Source organism: Mus pahari, chromosome 7 (assembly GCF_900095145.1).
Source record: "Mus pahari chromosome 7, PAHARI_EIJ_v1.1, whole genome shotgun sequence".
Taxonomy (NCBI): Eukaryota; Metazoa; Chordata; class Mammalia; order Rodentia; family Muridae; genus Mus; species Mus pahari.
The window spans coordinates 30217504-30237691 of NC_034596.1; the positions used below are offsets into that span (position 1 = coordinate 30217504).

The window sequence follows — 20188 nt, forward strand, 5'->3', positions numbered from 1 at the left end:
GCAGAGGGATGCCTTGTCTGGCCTCAGTTGGAGAAGATGTACCTAATCCTATAGAGACTTGAGGCCCCAGGGAATGTTAATTTGAGATGCTGAAAAATGTACTATGAAAATTTAATCCTTAATCCTAACTTGGTTATCTTTCCCCCTGTATTTGAAAAAAAAAAAAAAAGTAAGTAAGCCCTTTGGAGGTACAGTTATTCAACCTATTTTAAAGGAGAATTCATTCTCATTTGTTCAGTTCATTTAGTCAATTAAAGGACAGTTGAGTACTTGTTTGATACTGTGTATGTATAACGAATAGACAAAAACCACTGCCCTTATGAAAGAATGTTTATTTCAGATGGTAAGGCTAATTAAAAAATGTACAGATAGACAATCAGAAAATTTTAAGTCCTACAAAGAAAACCCATTAAGTAAAGGAAAGGGAGTCCCTGTTATTTTTAATGATCAGAGAAGGCTTTTCTGAGAAGAAAAATAGTATTTTGAGCTGAAATCTGAAGGATAAGAAGGAACTGTGCTGTGGATGAGGAAACTGTTGAAAGCTTAGGGAACAATCTGGAGCAGAAATTAACTTGGTATGCCTTAGGGTTAGAAGCAAGGCCAGAATGAAGTGAATGAGGGAGAGAATCACAGATGAATTTCTGTAATTTTATTTTGAATGTAGGAATAAACCATTAGAGAGTTTAAATCAGAGTATTATATGACAAGGTTGGTGTTGTTAGTAATTTTCCCTGCTGGTTGTATGGATGACACCACTAGTAGAATAGCTGAGGATGTGGTGGATAGAAAAACAGTTGATGGGAGTAAAACAGAAGCAGACCTGAAATGATTCATCAAGTGGGTGAAAGCGCTGAGAGAAGAGGCACCACAGTCATTCTTGAGATTTTGGTCTGCTAAACTGGATGTGAGTTATTGAAATGGGACAAGCACAGGATTATGACTTGGCAGAAATCACTTTTGACATATTACATTTGACAGGCAAGAATTTAGGGCGTGAAGTTGTATATGTCTGTACACACATATACTCAGATATAAAGAAGATCCCTTTCACCCCTCTTTGTATATGTATGTGTAAGTTAAGTCAATTTTCATGAAAAGGGTAGCATTTAAACATTGGGATCGAATGAAGTCCTTGAAAGAATGTAGGTGAGAACGAAGGTGACTGAAGCTGAAGGCTTGAGAGATACATCAACACAACTGAGCAACTAGGGGGACAGTGGGAAGCCTGCATTCCATGGCCTCTAGAACACAAGCTGTGGACTGTAGCTTTAATACAGGTATGAAGAGGTACTATGGAAGGATTCTAAGCAAGAATCCAGTATGAACTTTTAAATATTACTTAAAGATTTTAAAAAATAATTGTAGTAAATATGTATAACGTTAGTTTGCCATACAGTTTAAATTTAAACAAGTGTCAATTGGGCAGTGCCTAGGTGTGTTTACAGTCTTGTGCAGACCTCAGCGCTGTCTAGTTCTAAAGCTTCTTCACCGTGAAGTAGCAATCTGTAAGCAGTAAGAAGTCATACCTGGTTTCCTGTCAGGCTTCTGTCATGGGCCAGGTATCAGTGATTGGAGGGTGGAGGCTAGTTGTTGGCTTTTGTAACTGAACATAGAAGTTATATTGATTGTTTGCATCATGATGATAGAAAAATATTAAGATTCTATTTATGTAAATTTTTGTGTTTGATTTTTTTTTGCTCCATTGTGAATCTTGTAAATTTATAAATTTATAAATTTATGAGTTGTTATTGTTCCTAGGTGTTCTTCAGATGATGCAGACGAGAATTGGAGCTTTACAGGGAGCTGTTGATAGGTACTGTTTTTAGCTTTATAAATATATGAAATAAAACTATATCTAGCCATTATATGTATATGTGTGTGTGTGTGTGTGTGTGTGTGTGTGTGTGTGTATGTAGGTAGATATGTTATTAGGTTACTTATTTATTTGTGCTTGAATGTGGTATTTATGTATGCATGTGACATCTGGAGTATATGTGTGTATGGCTATGTGTGTAGAGGTCAAAGATAGATGTCCGTTATCCTGTATCACTCTCTACCCTATTCCCTCGAGAAGGAGAGAGACTCTCATTGAACTTGGAGTGAGGATGCTGGTCAGTAAGCCCTATTGATCCTCCTGTCTCCCCCTATATAGCATGAGGTTGCAGGTTTAAGCAAAGCAATGCCCAACTTTTTACATAGATACTGAGGTCTGAGCTCACATCTTCATGATTATACAGCAAGCATTCTTAGACACTGAGCCATCTCTCCAGTCTCTCATTGATGTTTTGAAAATGATTTTATTCTCACTCTTTTTCCTTTTTTGGCCTTAGGATGAAATCAAAAATTGTTGAACCATACAATAAAATAGTAGCCCGTACTGCACAACTGGCAAGACTTCAGGTAGGTTCTCACATCTGCTTTTCCCTCTACAGTTCCTCCCTGCAGCCTCTCTTCCTTCCCCACCCCCTACCCCTCCCTCCAATCTCCTTTCTTTGTCTTCAGAAAAGGGCAGGGCTCCTATGGATATCAATCAGCCTTGCTATACCAAGCTGCATAAGACTAGACACTTTGTCTTTTATTAAGGCTGGACAAGGTAACCCAGTAGGAGGAAAGGATCCTAAAGGCAGGCAGGAGAGTCAGAGACAACCCCTGCTTCCACTATTAGGAGTCCCACAAGAAGACCAAGCTACACAACTGTTAGATATGTGTAGAGGGCCTAGGTCAGTCTCATGTAGGCTCCCTGGTTGGTGGTTCAGTCTCTGAGCCTCTGGGAGCCCAGGTTTATTGATTCTGTGGGTTTTCTTCCTCTGGCTCCTACAATCATTCCTCCCACTCTTCCACAGGATTCCCCAAGCTCCTCCTAGTGTTTGACTGTGGGTCTCTGCATATGTTTGCAACAGTTGCTGGATGAAGTCTCTCTGATGACAATTAGTCTAGATACCAGTCTATGAGTATAGCAGAATATCATTAGGAATTAGTTCATTGACTTTTGTTTGTTTGTTTGTTGTTTTGGCAGTCATGATTGGTTCTATCCTAGGTTTCTGGGCTCTCCAGCCTCTGTGCCCTGGCCTTCCAAGTAGTGTTGGGGTGGGCTCCCTCTCATGGCATGGGTTTCAAGATGGTGGACCAGTTGGCCACTTCCTCATGTTCTGTGCCACATTTACCCCAGTACATCTTGTAGGCAGGACAAATTGTAGGTCAGAGGCTTTGTGGCTAGATTGGTGTTCCAATCCTTCCATTGGAAGTCTTGCCTAGTTATAGGAGATCGTCAGTTCAGGCTCCATATCCCCCCACTGCTAGGAGTCTTAGTTAGGGTCACCCTTATAGATTTCTGGGAGTTTCAATTGCCCTAGGTTTCTAGCTTGTCCCAGAAATGTCCCCTCTCCTGATTCTAGTTGTCTCTCCCAGTACTCTCCCTCCTTCCTTCCTTCACCTGATCCCTCCTGTTCCCATCCCCATCCTCCAATCCAGACCCCTCCACCCCCAGCCACCTTCAGTGTCTATTCTATTTCCCTTTCACAGTGACAGTCATGCATCCCTCCTTGAGCTCTCCTTGTCAGTTAGCTTCTCTGCCTCTGGATTATAGCATGATTATCCTTTCCTTTAAGGCTAATAATTTACTTATAAGTGGGGACATACCATGTTTCCCTTTCTGGGTTTAGGTTACCTCATTCAGAATAATCTTTTCTATTTTCATCCACTTGCCTGCCAATTTCATGATGTCATTGTTTGTTACAGCTGAGTAATTAGTCCAATGTGTAAATGTATCACTTTTTTTTAATCTATTCTTCAGGTGAAGGACATTTAGGTTGTTTCTAGTTTCTGGCTATTACAAATACAGCTGCTATGAACATAGTTGAGAAGTGTCCTTGTGGTAGTATGGAGTGTGCTTTGAGTATATGTCCAAGAGCAGTATAGCTGAGTCTTAAGGTGAGTCGATTCCCACTGCCATATTGGCTTTCAAAGTGGCTATACAAGTGTACACTCCTACCAGCAAAGGAGGTGTGTTCCCCTTGTTCCACATCCTCACCAGCACAAGCTTCCACTTGTGGTTTTTATCTTAGCCATTCTGATAGATCTAAGATGGAATCTCAGAGTTGTTTTATTTGTACTTCTCTGATAGCTAAGGACATTGAACATTTCTTTAAGTGTTTGTCAGCCATTTGAGATTCTTCTAGTGATAATTCTCTGTTTAGATCTGTACTCCATTTTTAATTGGACTATTTGTTTGTTTGTTTGTTTGTTTTTTGCTATCTAGTTTCTTGAGTTCTTTATATATTTTGGATATTAGTCCTTAGTCAGTTGTGGAGTTGGTAAAAATACTTTCCATTCCAAAGGCTGGCACTTTGTTTAATTAACAGTGTCCTTTGCCTTACAGCAGCTTTTTGGTTTCATGGGGTCCCATTTATTAATTGTTAATCTTAGTGACTGGGCTATTGGTGTTCTGTTCAGGAAGCTGTCTCCTGTACCTATGGATTCAGGGCTATTCCCCACTTTGTCTTCTGTGAGGTTCAGTGTATCTGGCTATATGTTGAGATCTTTGATCCACTTGGACTTGAGTTTGTGCAGGGTGGTAAATATGGATGTGTTTGCATTCTTCTGCATGCAGACATCCAGTTAGAACACCAGCATTTGTTCAAGATGTTTTCTTTTTCTCCATTGTATAAGTTTGGCTTCTTTGTGAAAAGTCAAGTGTCCAAGGCATGTGGCTTTACTTCAGGGGCTTCATTCGATTCCATTGATCAACCTGTCTATTCATATATGGAGACCATGCAGTTTTTATTACTAGAGCTCTATAGTACAACTTGAAATTAGGGATGGGGATACCTCTGGATGTTTTTTTATTGTACACTGTTGTTTCAGCTAACCTGGGCTTTTTTGTTTTGTTTATGTTGAGATCTTTGATCCACTTGGACTTGAGTTTGTGCAGGGTGGTAAATATGGATGTATTTTTCTTTCAAGGTCTGTAAAAAATTGTGTTGGAATTTTGATTGGACCTGTGTTGAATCTGTAGATTGCTTTTGGTAAGATAGCCATTTTTGTATGTTAATACTACTGACACATGAACATGGGAAATCTTTCCATCTTCTGATATCTTCACTGAAATCCTTAAAGACTTGAAGTTCATGTCATACAGGTCTTTCACTTGCTTGGTTACACCAAGATATTTTTTATTACTTGTTGCTATTGTGAAGGGTGTTGTTTTTCTGATTTTTTTTTCTCAGCCTGTTTATCATTGTATATAGGAGGGGTATTGGTTTTTTTTTTTTTTAAGTTTATTTTATATCTAGTCATGTTGCTGATGTTTATCAGCTATAGGAGTTCCCTGGTAGATTTTTTGGGGTTGTTTATATATAATATCCTATCATCTGTGAATAGTGATACTTTGGCTTCTTCCTTTTCCAGTTTGTATCCCCTTGATCTTCTTTAGTTGTCTTATTGGCTCTTGCTAGAACTTCAAGTACTATATTGAAGACGTGCAGAGAGTGGACAGCCTTGTCTTATCCCTGATTTAACTGGAATTGCTTTAAGTTCCTCCCCATTTAATTTGATGATGGCTATTGGCTTGCTGTTTCTTGCCTTTATTAAATGTAGATATATCCCTTGTATCCCTGATCTAAGAGTTTTATCATGAAGTGGGTGCTGGGTTTTTGTCAGACATTTTTAGCATCTAATGGGATGACCATGTGGTTTTTTCCTTTCAGTTTGTTTATGTGGTAGATTACACGGACAGATATTTATATACTGAACCATCTCTGCATCCATGGGATGAAGCCTACTTGATTGTGTTGGGCTATCTTTTTGATGTGTTTTTGGATTCAGTTTGCAAGTGTTTTTTTTTAAAACTGAGTATTTTTACATCAGTGTTCATGAGGGAAATTTATGATTTTCTTGGTTGAGTCTTTGTGTAGTGTGGGTGTTAGGGTGAGTGTGGCCTCAGAAGATGATTTTGGCAATGCCCCTTTTGTTTCTATTTTGTGGAATAATTTAAGGAGTATTGGTATTAATTCTTCTTTGAGAGTCTGTGCTAACACTATGTAGCCCTGGTCTTTTATTGGTTGGGAGTCTTTTAATGACTGCTTTCCTTAGGAGTTAATAGGTCTATTTAAATTTTTTATTTGATTTTTAGTTAACTTTGGTAAGTGGTACCTATTAAGAAAAATGCCCATTTCTTTTAGATTTTCCAATTTTATGGAACAGAGGTTTTTGGAGTGTGACCTAATGATCCTTTGGATTTCTCGGTGTTGTTATTGTCACCCTTTTCATTTCTGATGTTACTAATTTGGACATACTCCTTCTGTCTTTTAGTTAGTTTGTTTAAGGAGTTGTCTAATTTTTTTTCTTAAAGAATCAAATCTTTGTTTCATTAATTATTTGTAATGTTCTCTTTGTTTCTAATTTCTTGATTTTATTCCTGAGGTTATTTCCTCTTGTCTATCCCTCTTGGCTGTATTTGCTTCTTTTTGTTCTAGAGCTTTCAAGTATGAGATCGATCTAATTTCTTAATGAAGGTACCTGGTGCTAATCAACTTTGCTCTTAGCATTGTTTTCATGTGTCCCATTATTTTGTGCATTCATTTTAACCAATTCTAGGAAATCTTTTAATTTCCTTATTTCTTCTTTGACCCAGTGGTCATTCAGGTGAGAGAATTGTTCAGATTTTATGAGTTTGTAATCCTTGGTAGTCTGATAAGGTATAGGGGGTTATTTCAGTTTTCTTGTCTCTGTTATGACTTGGTTTTTGACCCAGTATGTGGTCAGTTTTGGAGATAGCTCTGTGGAGTAGTGAGAAGAAAGTGTATTCTTTTGTATGGGTGAAATGTTCTCTAGATATCTGTTAGATCCATTTGAATCATAACATCTGTTAGTAACATTATTTCTGTTTAATTTCTGTTTGATGACCTGCCCAATGGTGAGAATGGTGTGTTAAAGTCTTCCAGTATTAATTTGTTGGGTTTCCTGTAAGCTTTACTAATGTTTCTTTTATAAATATGTGTACTCTTGCACTTGAGGCAAAATAGTTCCGAATTGAGACATCATGTTTTCTGTGTAGATTTTTCTGTTGATGAATGTGGTGTCCCTCACCATCTCTTCTGATTAATTTTGTTTGGACATCTATTTTTTAGATATTAGGATGGCTATACTAACTTGCTCCTTGCATGTACTTTACTTGGAAAAAAAAGTCCTAACCCCTTTCTTGCACACACACACACACACACACACACACACACACACACACACACACACACACCCCTCCCTTTTGGTTTTACTGATGTGAATTTATTTATTTTCTCTGTTTTTTGGGGTGTAGTTAACCTCCTTGGGTTGAAGTGTTACTTCTAGTACCTTCTGTAGAGATGGATTTATGGATAGATATTGTTTAACTTTGATTTTGTCACAGAATATCTTGTTTTCTCCATCTATAGTAATTGAAAGTTTTCTTGGATATAGTAGTCTGGGCTGGCGTCTGTGGTTTCTTAGAGCCTTCAAGACCTCTGTTCAGGACCTTCTGGCTTTTAGAGTCGCTATTGAGAAGTTGAATATTACTTGACCTTTTTCCTTTGCAGCTTTTAATATTTATGTTCTGCACCTTTCATGTTTTGATTAATACATGGGACGAAGGGGGACACTTTCTTTTCTTGTCCAATCTATTTGGTATTTATAGGCATCTCTTTGTTTAGGCTAGGGAAATTTTCTTCTATGGTTTTTTTAAAAATATTTTCTGGGCCTTTGAGCTGGGAGCCTTCTTCTATTCCTATTGCTCTTAGATTTGGTCTTTCCATAGTGTCCCAGATAGATGTTTTGTTTCAGGACCTTTTTAGATTTAACATTTACTTTGACTGATGTATCAGTTTCTTTTATCTTATCTTCTATGCCTGAGATTCTCTCTTCCATCTCTTGTATTTTGTTGGTGATGTTTGCATCTGTAGTTTCTGTTCGCTTACCTAGATTTTTCAGTTCTAGGATTCTTCAGTTTGTGTTTTCTTCATGGCATCTATTCCTATTTTTAGATTTTGCAAAGCATTATTCATTGCCTTCACCTGTTTGTATTTTCTTGCATTTCTTTAAGGGATTTATTAATTTCATCTTTAAATGGCCTTTATCATCTTCATAAGATTGGAATTAAGGTCATTTTCTTGTGCTTCAGCTGTGTTAGAATATCCAGGGCTTGCTGGCGTGGAATAGCTGGGCTCTTGTGGTGCTGTATTGCCCTGACTGTTGTTGACCGGGTTCTTACACTGGCCTTTGGTCATCTGTTTTAGGGGTTATTATAGGTTTAGGTGCTGATTTCCGAGTTTATTTTTGTTGGATGTTTTTTGGATGTATTTTCTCTTGGTTTCTGTTTCTTCTCTGGTCTTCTGTTCTGAATGAACTGGGGTTCTGGTTACCAATAAGTTTTCAGGTCCAGTAAAATATCTCTGCTGGTTTTTTTGTGACCTGTGTGATCTCTGGGGTATTGGATGCCAATCTTTCCTCTGGACTTCCAAGTATCTTTGTTACCTCTGGGGTTCTGGGTACCTGCTTGGTCTCTAGGTTTCCTAGTATGGTGTGCTCTCTGATAAAGCATAAGTCTTCTGCCCAAGTTATGGGCTGGAATATGAAGCCCCAGGCACAGGGTGCAGTTGGAGGCTGTTTGCAGTGCTGGGGACCCTAGAACAAATTGTGCTGGTTTCTGCTAAAGCAGGCAGTTTATGGGCCAGAATATGGAGCTCAGGGGATGGTGGTATCATGTCTTTATCTTTATTTTTCATATTGTTTTTATAAGTGGGAAATTTTGTTGTGCCTGTGGTATATACAGGTGTCTATGCTTGCTCATGAAGGGGTAGAGGCCCAGTTGATGTTAAGTGTCTTCTATTGAAGTTATTCTTTGGTGACACAACACATGCATACAATGTATCCTGACTACATCCACCCTTCTCTTCCTAGACCTGCCTAACAGATACCCTTTTTACTTTCCTGTCCTGTGTAAAATATATGTCTTTTAAAAGTACACTGACTCCGGTTTGTATAGCCTGCATGCACAGGAATATGGAGCCATCCCTTGAAACCGTTTCTGTTTTCAGGGACATGCTGAAGTCCTGTCCACGAGTACTAAGGAAAGATGCTTGATGACTCTGTTCTCTGGCTCTGTAGAAACATAACCTCTGTTCTTCCTTCAGGGAGATAGAAACACCCAGTTGATTAAAGAGGTTGCAGGAAGGAATGGGTAATGGTGGTAGAACCTGCCTTACCACTGAGAAGAAAAGGAAATCATCTTTCCTTAGGCTACCCTGCTGTGTCTGTTACTGGGCAGTTGGCATCAGACAAGTGGCTGGCAAGCTGGGTTAGGATAGGTAAGGCAGCTTCTGGATCCAATAGGTATCCTTTCTTCCTGCTTGCCATAGTCCGTGTTTCTGAGGCTTCACTGATGTGATACTGTACTTGCAGTGGAGCGTAGAGACCTATGGGCCTTTGCAGTTCATGCCTGGATTCTCCCTCTTGGGAGACTGCCCGGGATGTTGCTCTAAGGGAATTGTTTCTAGCTGGCTCTCTCAGGGCTACTCAGAATAGTTCCTTTTCAACACTCCACCTTCAGCTATATACACATTAGTTCTGATTGGTGTGGCATAAATCTCATTCAGTCTGTTTTCTGGAGTTTTGTGGATCACCGCGAGATGATGGATGAATTAAAGCATAGCTGCTTTTTCTTCTCTTTGCTCCTGTTTTGTTTGTTTGTTTGTTTGTTTTTGCTTCTCCCACTTACTTTTTCTGCTATTGTAACCTCAAGATCCTCCTCTACTATATCTAAAATGGTATTAGATACCTAAGTGCAGGCTTTTGTAACATTCTCTAATACCTGGGGCAGCTTCTATATAAAATCTGTAGCTATTAAGTCTCATGTTTCTACCAGTTCTGATTTGGTATTGGTGATTTTCAGAAGGCCTTAATAGGTGGTTGAGAAAATCACAATATTCCTTTGCTTCTCTTTGACCCTGTCAGAACTGACAGCTTTAAGTAGAATTAAGTAGAATTTTCATTTTCTGTTGCAAGAGGCAATTTGCCTAGTTTCTTTACTAGCTCTATGAATAAGGTCTTTGGGGTTCCAACTGGGACCAGTGTGGGGACCATTTTATCCTCCAGGTGTTTAGGCATTCTGAATTAGGGTGTTAACTGCTAGCTTACCAGCTACCTCAGTAGCTTCTGAAGAAGTTACTCCTTCATCAGAAGTGTCAATAGATCAATACACTGATGACTTCCTGTTAAGATGGGGACAGACATGAAGCTTACATGAAGGAATTCATCCTTGAATCTGAAGGAGATGCTCACACATCAAGAAGGTTCCCTTTTGGACCCAGGATCAAGCACAAACCACGCCCAAACTCATGTCTTCACAGAGAGATTCTTTATTAAGTGGGGAAGAAGAGTTAAAGAGGCTGCTTTCTAACTCAGGCAGAAAAACAGAGGACAAGGGAATAAGAGGTAAGAGAGGAGACAGAGGACAAGAGAGAAGGGGAAGGGAACAGGGAAAGGGGGCAGGGGTACCTGTTCAGGAGGGACAAAGGACTGCCTCTTAGGGAGGAGACAGATGTGACACATAGGGAAATGGCAGTTTATAAAGGTAAAAGGGGAAATCCCACATTATGATGAGGTGTTTAATTTTAATTGGGCATGTCATACTTCAGTACTTTGATAGCTGGACCTTGGCAGTAAGGCTCAGGAGGAGGAAATGGCCAAATAAGGGAATAAACCTTGGCAGCTAGCTTTGGGAATATAATCTAACAGTTTTTAGCAAGGTAGATGGAATGGGGGAGAAGGGCAAGGCCAGCCAGAGCCATTCTCGAAATGCTTGAGCTGTCCAGAACCCCTTCAGAATCCATTATGGATTGATGAGAATCCACCAAAATTGTCCTTAAATTGGACCATGCTTGTCACTGTAAAGGGGAATATATCCTGATACTGTCTGTATGTCCATTAAGTGTATCCTGTAATGAGAACAAATTTCCTTGATTGAGTTGGATTGTTTCCTGACCTCAGTCTCTTGGACTGAGCATCCAATAAGACTGGCTAGGTGGCTGGTCTGGAGGGCAGAAAGGAAAGGTACTTACTTCATGTGGAAATAGTCAGGAGAGGGAAGGAGGGGAGGGAAAGAGTCTGGAGAGAGCAAAGGGAGTTGGTGAGGAGTTAGTAGGTGGTCCATTGGCTTTCATATCTTTGTAGTAGGTATGGCAGAGGTACAGGAAGTTTACTGACAAGGTGTTGATTGGAGATAGGAGTTACTCAGTATATCTGGTAGTATCTGGTAGAAGCAGTTTCTCCGTTGCCAATCTGGATGTAAAAGCCTGGACATAGGGGATTTTCTACTACTCTCCCTCTGTTTAGAGAAGAGATTGACCTGGAGAATTAGTTTAAAGACCTACTCTTCAGTGTTCTTGGCCTCTTAGTATGTATTGAGGCTGAGCACTAGTGCAAAGGAAAATCAACTTTCATCTTAAGACTCTGTAAATTAAATTGTCCCTGGTTAGAAATTGGGCACCTAAGAAGAACGTTCTTTGTAAAATTGGGAATATTTCCCTTAGCATGAGAAACAGTAAAGGGTGTGTTTAAAGGCCAGAGAAAGAAGAGACAAACACATTTCAGAGTATGGACACAGTCCATACAGACATAATACTGGGATGCCCAAGAGAGCGATGGTTGGATGGTACATATAGCTCTAGATCACCATGAGGAAGGAAGGAAAGTAGGTAGAGATGCTTGAAAACCTGCACAGCAAACCATGCCTCAGTAATGCCTGTGCTAAGGAAGTTTGTCTTGGAAATGTGTTGCCTTTTAAACTGTTCTGTGTCCTGGGGGCTCTTCATGAGCTTAGGCTTTTAATCATTGTTATTCTGTTTACTATGTTTACATTTTAAACACTGGGGAAGCTGATGTTCTTGTTTAACCTGTCTCTTGCTTGGGTTCCAAGTTAGTTTAAGTCAGTTTATGTGGGATAGGAAAGCAAGAAGGAAGTAGCTATGAAGGATTTTTTGCCTTGAAAATAAAATTCCTACGATTATGTCACCAATTAGAAGAAAGTATCTTTTTATACCTTTCTCTCCTGCCCCCACTTCCATTTCAGTCTCTTCCCAGAAAACCTTTTCTTTCCTAAAGTAGAAGGTTCTGGCTTCATTTATATACATGAATACATCAGTTGAATTTAATTAGCACCCCAAGGATTATCTTTATCTTAATTCATTTTAGTAATATTGTTTTCTTATGAATTGCCTTAGTTTGTCCAAAAAAGTTTGAAGAGCTTATAATCTTTTACATTGAACATTTAAATCTTAAAGAGTCAATCAAGCCGGGCGTGGTGGCGTACGCCTTCAATCCCAGCACTCAGGAGGCAGAGACAGGCAGATTTCTGAGTTCGAGGCCAACGTGGTCTACAAAGTGAGTTCCAGGACAGCCAGGGCTACACAGAGAAACCCTATCTCGAAAACAAACAAACAAACAAACAAAAAGAGTCAATCAAAATTTAAGGTTTAAATCTTTCAACATATGTATGTATGTATGTATGTACGTATGTATGTTTGTTTGTTTGTTTTTTTTCCCAAGACAGGGTAGCCCTGGCTGTCCTGGAACTCACTCTGTAGACCAGGCTGGCCTCGAACTCAGAAATCTGCCTGCCTCTGCCTCCAAGTGCTGTAATTAAAGGCGTGTGCCACCACTGCCTGGCCTATTTATATGTTTTTAAAACTGCCTGTATGTTTTAAAATATATAATAGGGCTTGTTGATACAATTCATATTTCCTTCATAAATTTTAAAAATAATTTTGAGTTACTTATTTCAGTTTTAAAATTTTAAAATCTTATATGGTTTTGCTATTAAATCTTGTTTTTAATTTTAAAAGTATATAAGAAATTTTTATTTGGTTTTAGTTGATATCAAATTATTTTATCTACTTTTTTTTGAGGTACAGTCTCACAGAGCCCAAGTTGACCTGAAACTTACTATGTAGATGAGTGTGCCCTTGAATCCCTCCAGTCTCCAGTTTTCACATACTGCTGTGTTTGGTTTTATGCATTGCTGGGGATTAAATACCTGGCCTTGTGCATTCTAGGCAAGCTGTCTACCAATGGTGCTATATCTCTAGTTCTGTTTTATCTTCATTTGTTATAGAGTATAACTTTACCTTACTGGCCTTATAACTATTCTCTGAGCAAGTGAATGTATCATGAAGGGAAGGAGAAAGTAATAGAATAGAAATGTCAAGCTCAATAAATGATCTGCTAACATATAAAACGATTAGGATAGGAGGCCACAAAAAAACCCATGATATAAGAGACTTGGTGCTAGTTTGAAGCTTACTTTTTGGTTGTTGTTTATTTTTTGAGATTATAATTTAAGTACAACATTTCTCCCTTCTGTTTCCTTTCTTCAAGCATTCTATATAAACTACCTTCAAATGAATAGCCTCTTTTTTCATTGTTATTACATGCATTTATACACACACACACACTCCTAAATATCACCTGTTGTGTCCATATAATGTCACTTCTGTATGTGTTTGGAGCTGACCATTTGGCACTGGACAATCAGTTGGTGTGCTCTTCTCTGGGGAAGACCATCTCTCCTGCACCCAGCTTTCCTTGGTTGCCTCTAGCTTTGTGTAGAGTTGAGGCCTTGTGGGCTTTTCCTTCTCTAATTTGGCATGTTCATTGGTGTCATTCTTGTTCAGCTCATGCTTGGATAGTAAAGTTGGTAAGACCTTATAGGCATAGCTTATGATGTTGCTAGGAGACGCAGTCTCACAGCAAACTCCCTGATCCACTGGCTCTTACTGTCTTTCTGCCCCATCTTCTGCAGTGTTCCCTGAGCCTTCAGTATAGGAGTGCTTTGTAAATGTATCCATTGGGACTGGGTTTACAACTTTGCATTTTCATTCGTTGTAGTTTTCTTTCTGTAGTCATTTCCATCTGCTGCTCAGAGAAGTTTTCTTGATGAGGGGTGAAGTCTACACTTATGTGTGGTTATAAAGACAATTGTTTATAGACTGTTGTTAGAGATTATGCTGATTTAATAAATTACTGGTTGTAGATTCTCCTCCAATAACTATGATTTCATTAGCACATGAGTAGTTAGCTAGGTCTCCAGTAGCAAGCATGGGTATCTTTCTTGTTTAGCAGGTCTTAAATTCAATAGAGAGCTGTTGATTACCACCAAGGTTTGTGTGCTACTAGTCCATCTGTAGGGTTATTGTATGTCGGCATTCATTGATGTGGATGTGGTTCATTTGTATCATAGCTGGGTAGACCTGTTGGTTGTCTCTTTCCTTGGGAAGTTTCCATGCCACCGTCTGGTACTATGAGAGCTAGTTTGAGGCTTATATTTTTAGGGTTGCATCAGCTTTGGTTTCTGCTCTGTAAAAGTTAACATCTATATAGGAAGTGTGACTGCCTTAGGACCATTTTGCTCCAAGGAAGCCCAGCGAGCTATGTGGATCTAACAAGTATGGAAGCATAGTTGTACCTGATGTATCAGTGATGCTTTCTTCTTCTGTCAGACCAACCTCGTTGTTAGCTCAGTACAGTGGAGTGAGTGGTGATCCCACATGGCACAACATTAATTCTTTCCTAATTGGCAAGCTACAGAGTGTGAAATAATTTTTAACCACTGAATTTTGTGCTGGTTTCTTAAGGACTAACAGATAATTGATATGTCAGTTGAACTGCTTTTCACGTGTAAAGACTCATATCAGCATAAAAGATAGCAGAGAATGTGGTTCCCATGACAAACTACTTTATAACCATAGGCTTTTCCAACTGGCTTCTTTGTTCTCCCAAATAATGACTCTGAGACTTAATATATCATGAATAAATGCCTAGGCCAAAAGCTTTGCCTTGTGTTCCCTGACTAGCTGCTGCCACATGGTTGGTTACCTCACCTAAGTTTCATGCAACTGTCTCTTTCAGCATTTGGGGTAAATCTACTGTGCCTGACTATTTCCAAGAATCCTCTCTTTCTGCTGGATGACCCGTCTTCTAATTCTGCCTCAGCTTATTGGCCATAGGCTTTTTATTGACAGGTGATGTGTCCATACACTACATAAGAGATTCTTTATACTACTTCACTCAACCAAAATGATTAGATAAATACCAGTGTAAAGACTTTCTTATTCATTACATCCCAAGTGCAGTTTCCTCTCCCTCCACTCCTCCTAGGACCTCCCCCTACATCCCCTCTCCCTTAGATCAACTCCTAGTCTGTTCTCCTTTAAACAACAACAAACAAACAGACAGACAGACAAAAAATGAGCTTGCATCCCAGGGATATACATTAAAATAAGACTGGGTATAAACTCATATTACAGCTAGGTGTGCCAACTCAGGAGAAAAAGGGTCCTAAACTCAGGTAAGAGAGTCAGAGACATCCCCGTCCCCTTATTGGGAGCCCCACAAGAACACTAAGCTACATTACCATAAGGTGTATGTAAGAAGACCTAGTTAAGACCCATTCAGGGTCCATGGTTGTCACTTAAGTCTCTGTGATCCCTGCCTAGATGATTCTGTGGGCCTGTTCTCATGGAGTCCTCCATCTTCTGTCTCCTACAATCCTTCCTCTCCCTCTTCTGCTGGGTGTTTGCCTTTGGATCTAGTGTTTGCCTGTGGATCTCTACATCTACTCCTATCAGTTGCTAGATGACACTCTATTTATTTATTTATTTATTTAACATTTATTTATTATACATAAGTACACTGCGGCTGTCTTCAGACTCCGCAGAAGAGAGCATCACATCTCATTATGGGTGGTTGTGAGCCACCATGTGGTGGCTGGAATTTGAACTCAGGATCTCCGGAAGAGCATTCAGCGCTCTTAACTGCTGAGCCATCTCTCTAGCCCCGCTAGATGACACTCTTGATGACAGTTGTGCATGGATCTATAGCAGAATATCATTAGGAATCATTTCATTGACTGCCTGCCTGATTACAGAAGAAGTTCAAGCTCTGTACCCTCCATTACTAGGAGACTTTGCTAGGGTCGTTTCTGTGGATTCCAGGGGGGTATAGTATAGTTGGGTCTTGAGGTAGATTGATTCCCAATTTTCTGAGGGACAGAAGACATTTTCAATGTAGCTGTATAAGTTTGCATTCCCACCAGCAATGGAGGAGGGTCCCCTTGCTCCATATTCTACCCAGCATGAGCTGTCACTTGTGTTATTGATCTTAGTTATTTTGACAGGTATAAGATGGAATCTCAAAGTGGTTTTGATTTGCATTTCCCTGATGGTTAAGGATGTCGAACATTTCTTTAAATGTTTCTCAGCCATTTGAGTTTCCTCTTTTGAGAATTATCTGCTTATACATATACCTCATTTTTTAAAATGGGAGTATTTGTTCTTTTTCTGTCTAGTTTCTTGATGGTTAGTTTGTAAAGACTTGTAATAAGCATAGAATTAAGTTTAAAAAGGGCTATAAAGTATAGGAAATAACAACTATATGGTTTGTCAAGGAAATAGAATTTAACTGTGAAAGATGTGATGAGAGTATATGCAAAATTTAGGCACATTTAGTAATCGCTCTTTATATGGTATGAATGATACAAATGACTTTGTTAATTAGGTACTACTTTTTTTGTGTGTGTAACCAAACAAATGAATTAGTTTATGTTATTCTAATGTACTATTTTCCTGTGTCCTTAAGAGCCATAGCATTCTATGTCTAAGATACAAGATGGAAGATAGGTTAAACATTATGTACTTTTGGCCCTGAATTGAATTGCAAAGTATCAGTATGAAGTTGAGATATTTTAACTTAATTTTAAAATACCATAAGCCTTATATATGTACATTTTGTATGCACAGTTTTAATCTGAGAATGTTTTATTTGTATTCTAGAATGAATCAAATGAATATTTTAGTTCTGACATTTGCTGCCATGTCTCTGGAAAAAGTTCAGCAATGAGCAAGCCTCGTTCCAGAGTGATCTTGACATTCTGCTGCTTCTTAAAAGAGACAAAGGTCTCTTTGAGAAATCTTTGATTTTAGGTTGGAAGAAGGAAATAAATAACAAGTATAAAATGATCTTGAAACATTTACACCATATACCATAGCTGCCAGGTCTGTGACAAAGGAGCTTCAGAGTCAATTCAGAAATATTCTTGGGGACCAGTTAGTTCACTTCAGCTCAAAGTTATAGATCACAAATGGAAAGTCTCTTAGGTTTCGGCAGAGTGATGCAGTTGCTTGCTCTTAGAGGTTTTAACTAGCCAAATTGTTCCATTTGGGCATCAATAAGGCTTCAAGCTATAGTGAATCTAGAGCCTCTCATGATGGTTAAGCACATATTTTCATAATGGAAAAAGTAACCCTACAAAATTAACAATGCCTCCTCTCCACTGGCTGTCATTAGTGGATGTTAAGAAATCCTGCCTTTTTGGAATTCTTTTTCTTTTTGTAGGGGAGGGAGAGATTGATTTATTTCAATAACAAATCCATGGATAAAGATAACCAAGTTTATTGATTGATGTTGGTCGTGGGTGCTGCAGTAGAAAGAGAAACTCACCAAGATGCTAAGCCTTCAGTTTTCTGAAGGAGCAGATGGGTACAGCCTCTCAGGCAGGACTGATACCACAGCTAACTCACTCCAGTTACTGTATTCAAACACCATACAAGGGTAATTGGGATGGGAAAGGTTCCAGCTACCGAATTTATCTTGTCCTTTGCTGCTCATCAGAGCAGACAACCCGCACCAATCTCAGACCCTTTTGACCATGGATAGCTATAATCAAAATTAAGAACTCCAGGTTTGCCAGGGGTGTCATAGGACCAAGATTAGTGTAGCTGCATGCTCTCACGTAGCGCCAAGTGCAGACCTTCCAGAGAGAGAGAGAGAGAGAGAGAGAGAGAGAGAGAGAGAGAGAGAGAGAGAGAGAGAGAGAGAGAGAGAGAGAGAGAGAGAGAGAGAGAGAGAGAGAGAGAGAGAGACCTTCTTCAAGGTTTAAACAGTCTCATAACATTTCTCAGCCTCTACTGACTGACCCAAAGATAGCAAAGGGTTTGCTAAAACATTTCACTCAAAACCAGGTACAAAGGCTTTACTGTCCCTGTCACTACAGAAGTTATGACCGTAGAAGAGACTAGTGATTTCTCTCAGGTGGAGCACAGAGATGAATAGTTATGCAGCAGTGTGTGAGCAGTGTGTGTGATAGCTGGTGTTAGGATTTTTCTGTGTGGTGGTTCTAAGTGCATGTAGCTGCGAGTCTGTGAGTGTGGCTTGCAATGGCTTATGATTAGTGAAAGTCTAAAATACAAGGATAGGACAGTGACTTTTGGGAGGGATGTGTGTTGGGAAATGGTGAGAAATAATGGCTTTTAGGTTAGCTAGGACTTGTTGAATGAGGATTTTTATTAATGCTATTGGAAAATTAACTAATCTCTAAGTGGACAGGCACCAAAGTTTATTTTTTAAAGGGGCGGGTATTGAAACTATTTTTAAGAAGATAAATATCGGATGTAGATTTATTGAGAGACCATTGTGCAAGTTTGTATGTGATATGAATTGTCTTGAGGCAGTCCTTGCAGGAATGGAGCTTGTTATGTAGTAGGCAGTGAATAAGATTATTAAGAATAAAGCATTTGAATGGGACTTGAAACTTATGTTTGAAGGCATTCCCTTCACAGGGCAGGACTGAGTAATTTTTGATGGATAGTTTTAGGTAATTTAGAGTAATGCTTGATATTTCTTCCTGTGAATGTGCCAAGCATTTAACTGTTATTTTCCCTAGCCCCTGGAGTGTCTCAGAATGGTTGTGAAAGATACTAGATGCCACATTGTTCATCAAAATATGCCAGTTCTGCCAGGCTCTGTGGTGCAATCCTAGGTAGAAGGAACTTCTTCCTGGATCCTAGCGCTTAAATGTAGAGGCAGGGCTTGAGGAGTTGCATGTATGCAGCGTGTGTTACATAGTGTGCTTCAGGTCGGGTGGGACTGCTACCATCCCTAAAACTAATACATACATTTAAAAAAAGCAAAACAATTTTGTTTATTGAGGGACTGGTCATTGTGGTTGTTTTTGTTGTTTAGTTGAGAGCACAGAGTTATAAAGGTGATTTTTCAAGCATTCCTTTTTATGTTTTGAATTTTATATTTTGCTTTTGTTATATATTTAGAAAATAACATTTAAATAAAAGATGGAGATATCAGCCGGCTGTTGTGGTGCATGCCTTAATCCCAGCACTCAAGAAGCAGAAGATAGGTAGATTTCTTTGAGTTTAAGGCCAGCCTGGTCTACCTAGTAAGTATCAGGCCAACCAGAGCTACATAGTGAGATCTTATCTCCAATGAATTAATTAAATAAATAATGATAGATATGTCCTAACATTTAATTTCTAGATGAAAATTCTTATTATGTAGTTATTATGAGAAGCAGTTAAGCAAATGTGTTTACTATTTGAGTGCCTCTGACTATGTATGTTTTCTGTGTGTATGCTATGTGAGTGTATGAGTGTGGCAGGGATGGCTGTAGTATGTTTTATATTTACCTATAAAAGACTTAGATGATTAGTGATGTTGTTTTCTTGGAGCTTTTAATTTTTCATGTGTATGTACAGATATTTGCACATGTATGTATGTGCATATGAGGCTGGGGTGTTGAGTGCCTTTCTTAATCCCTTCCTGCCATATTTTCTTGAGATGGGATCTTACTGTTCTTGGAACTCAACCCTTTAGCAAGAACCAGAAATCTCTAGGAGTCCTCCCACACTGCTGGTACCCAGATTTTTATAAATTGATAGTGATGGGGGATTCAGACTCAGGCCTTCAGGTTGTGCTCCAAGCATCTAACTGTTATTTTCCCTAGCCCCAGGAGTATTTACTTTTTTTTTTTTTTTTTTAAAGATTTATTTATTTATTATATGTAAGTACACTGTAGCTGTCTTCAGACACTCCAGACGAGGGCATCAGATTTCATTATGGATGGTTGTGAGCCACCATATGGTTGCTGGGATTTGAACTCAGGACCTTTGGAAGAGCAGTTGGTGCTCTTAACCACTGAGCCATCTCGCCAGCCCCGAGTATTTACTTTTTAGTGAACTGTTTAGGGTTTTCCTTAGTAAAAAGCCCTTGTTTTTCGTGTAGTCTTGGGTCTATTCAAAGATGGTAGTGATGAGCAGCATAGATCATCTCTGTTTTGTTGTCACTGTGGAGGAGAAATCAACCTCAGTCTGGTTTT

General features: G+C 39.1%; 1 protein-coding gene across 1 annotated transcript in view; it reads left to right on the plus strand.

The window, feature by feature from the left end:
- The window catches only part of Cog5 (component of oligomeric golgi complex 5), a 287917-nt gene that overhangs the window by 14759 nt on the left and 252970 nt on the right, over positions 1-20188 (plus strand). The window contains exons 4-5 of the mRNA XM_021202362.2: positions 1759-1813; positions 2331-2400. Coding sequence (XP_021058021.1) covers positions 1759-1813; positions 2331-2400 — 125 coding nt within the window. The remainder of the gene's footprint in view (positions 1-1758; positions 1814-2330; positions 2401-20188) is intronic.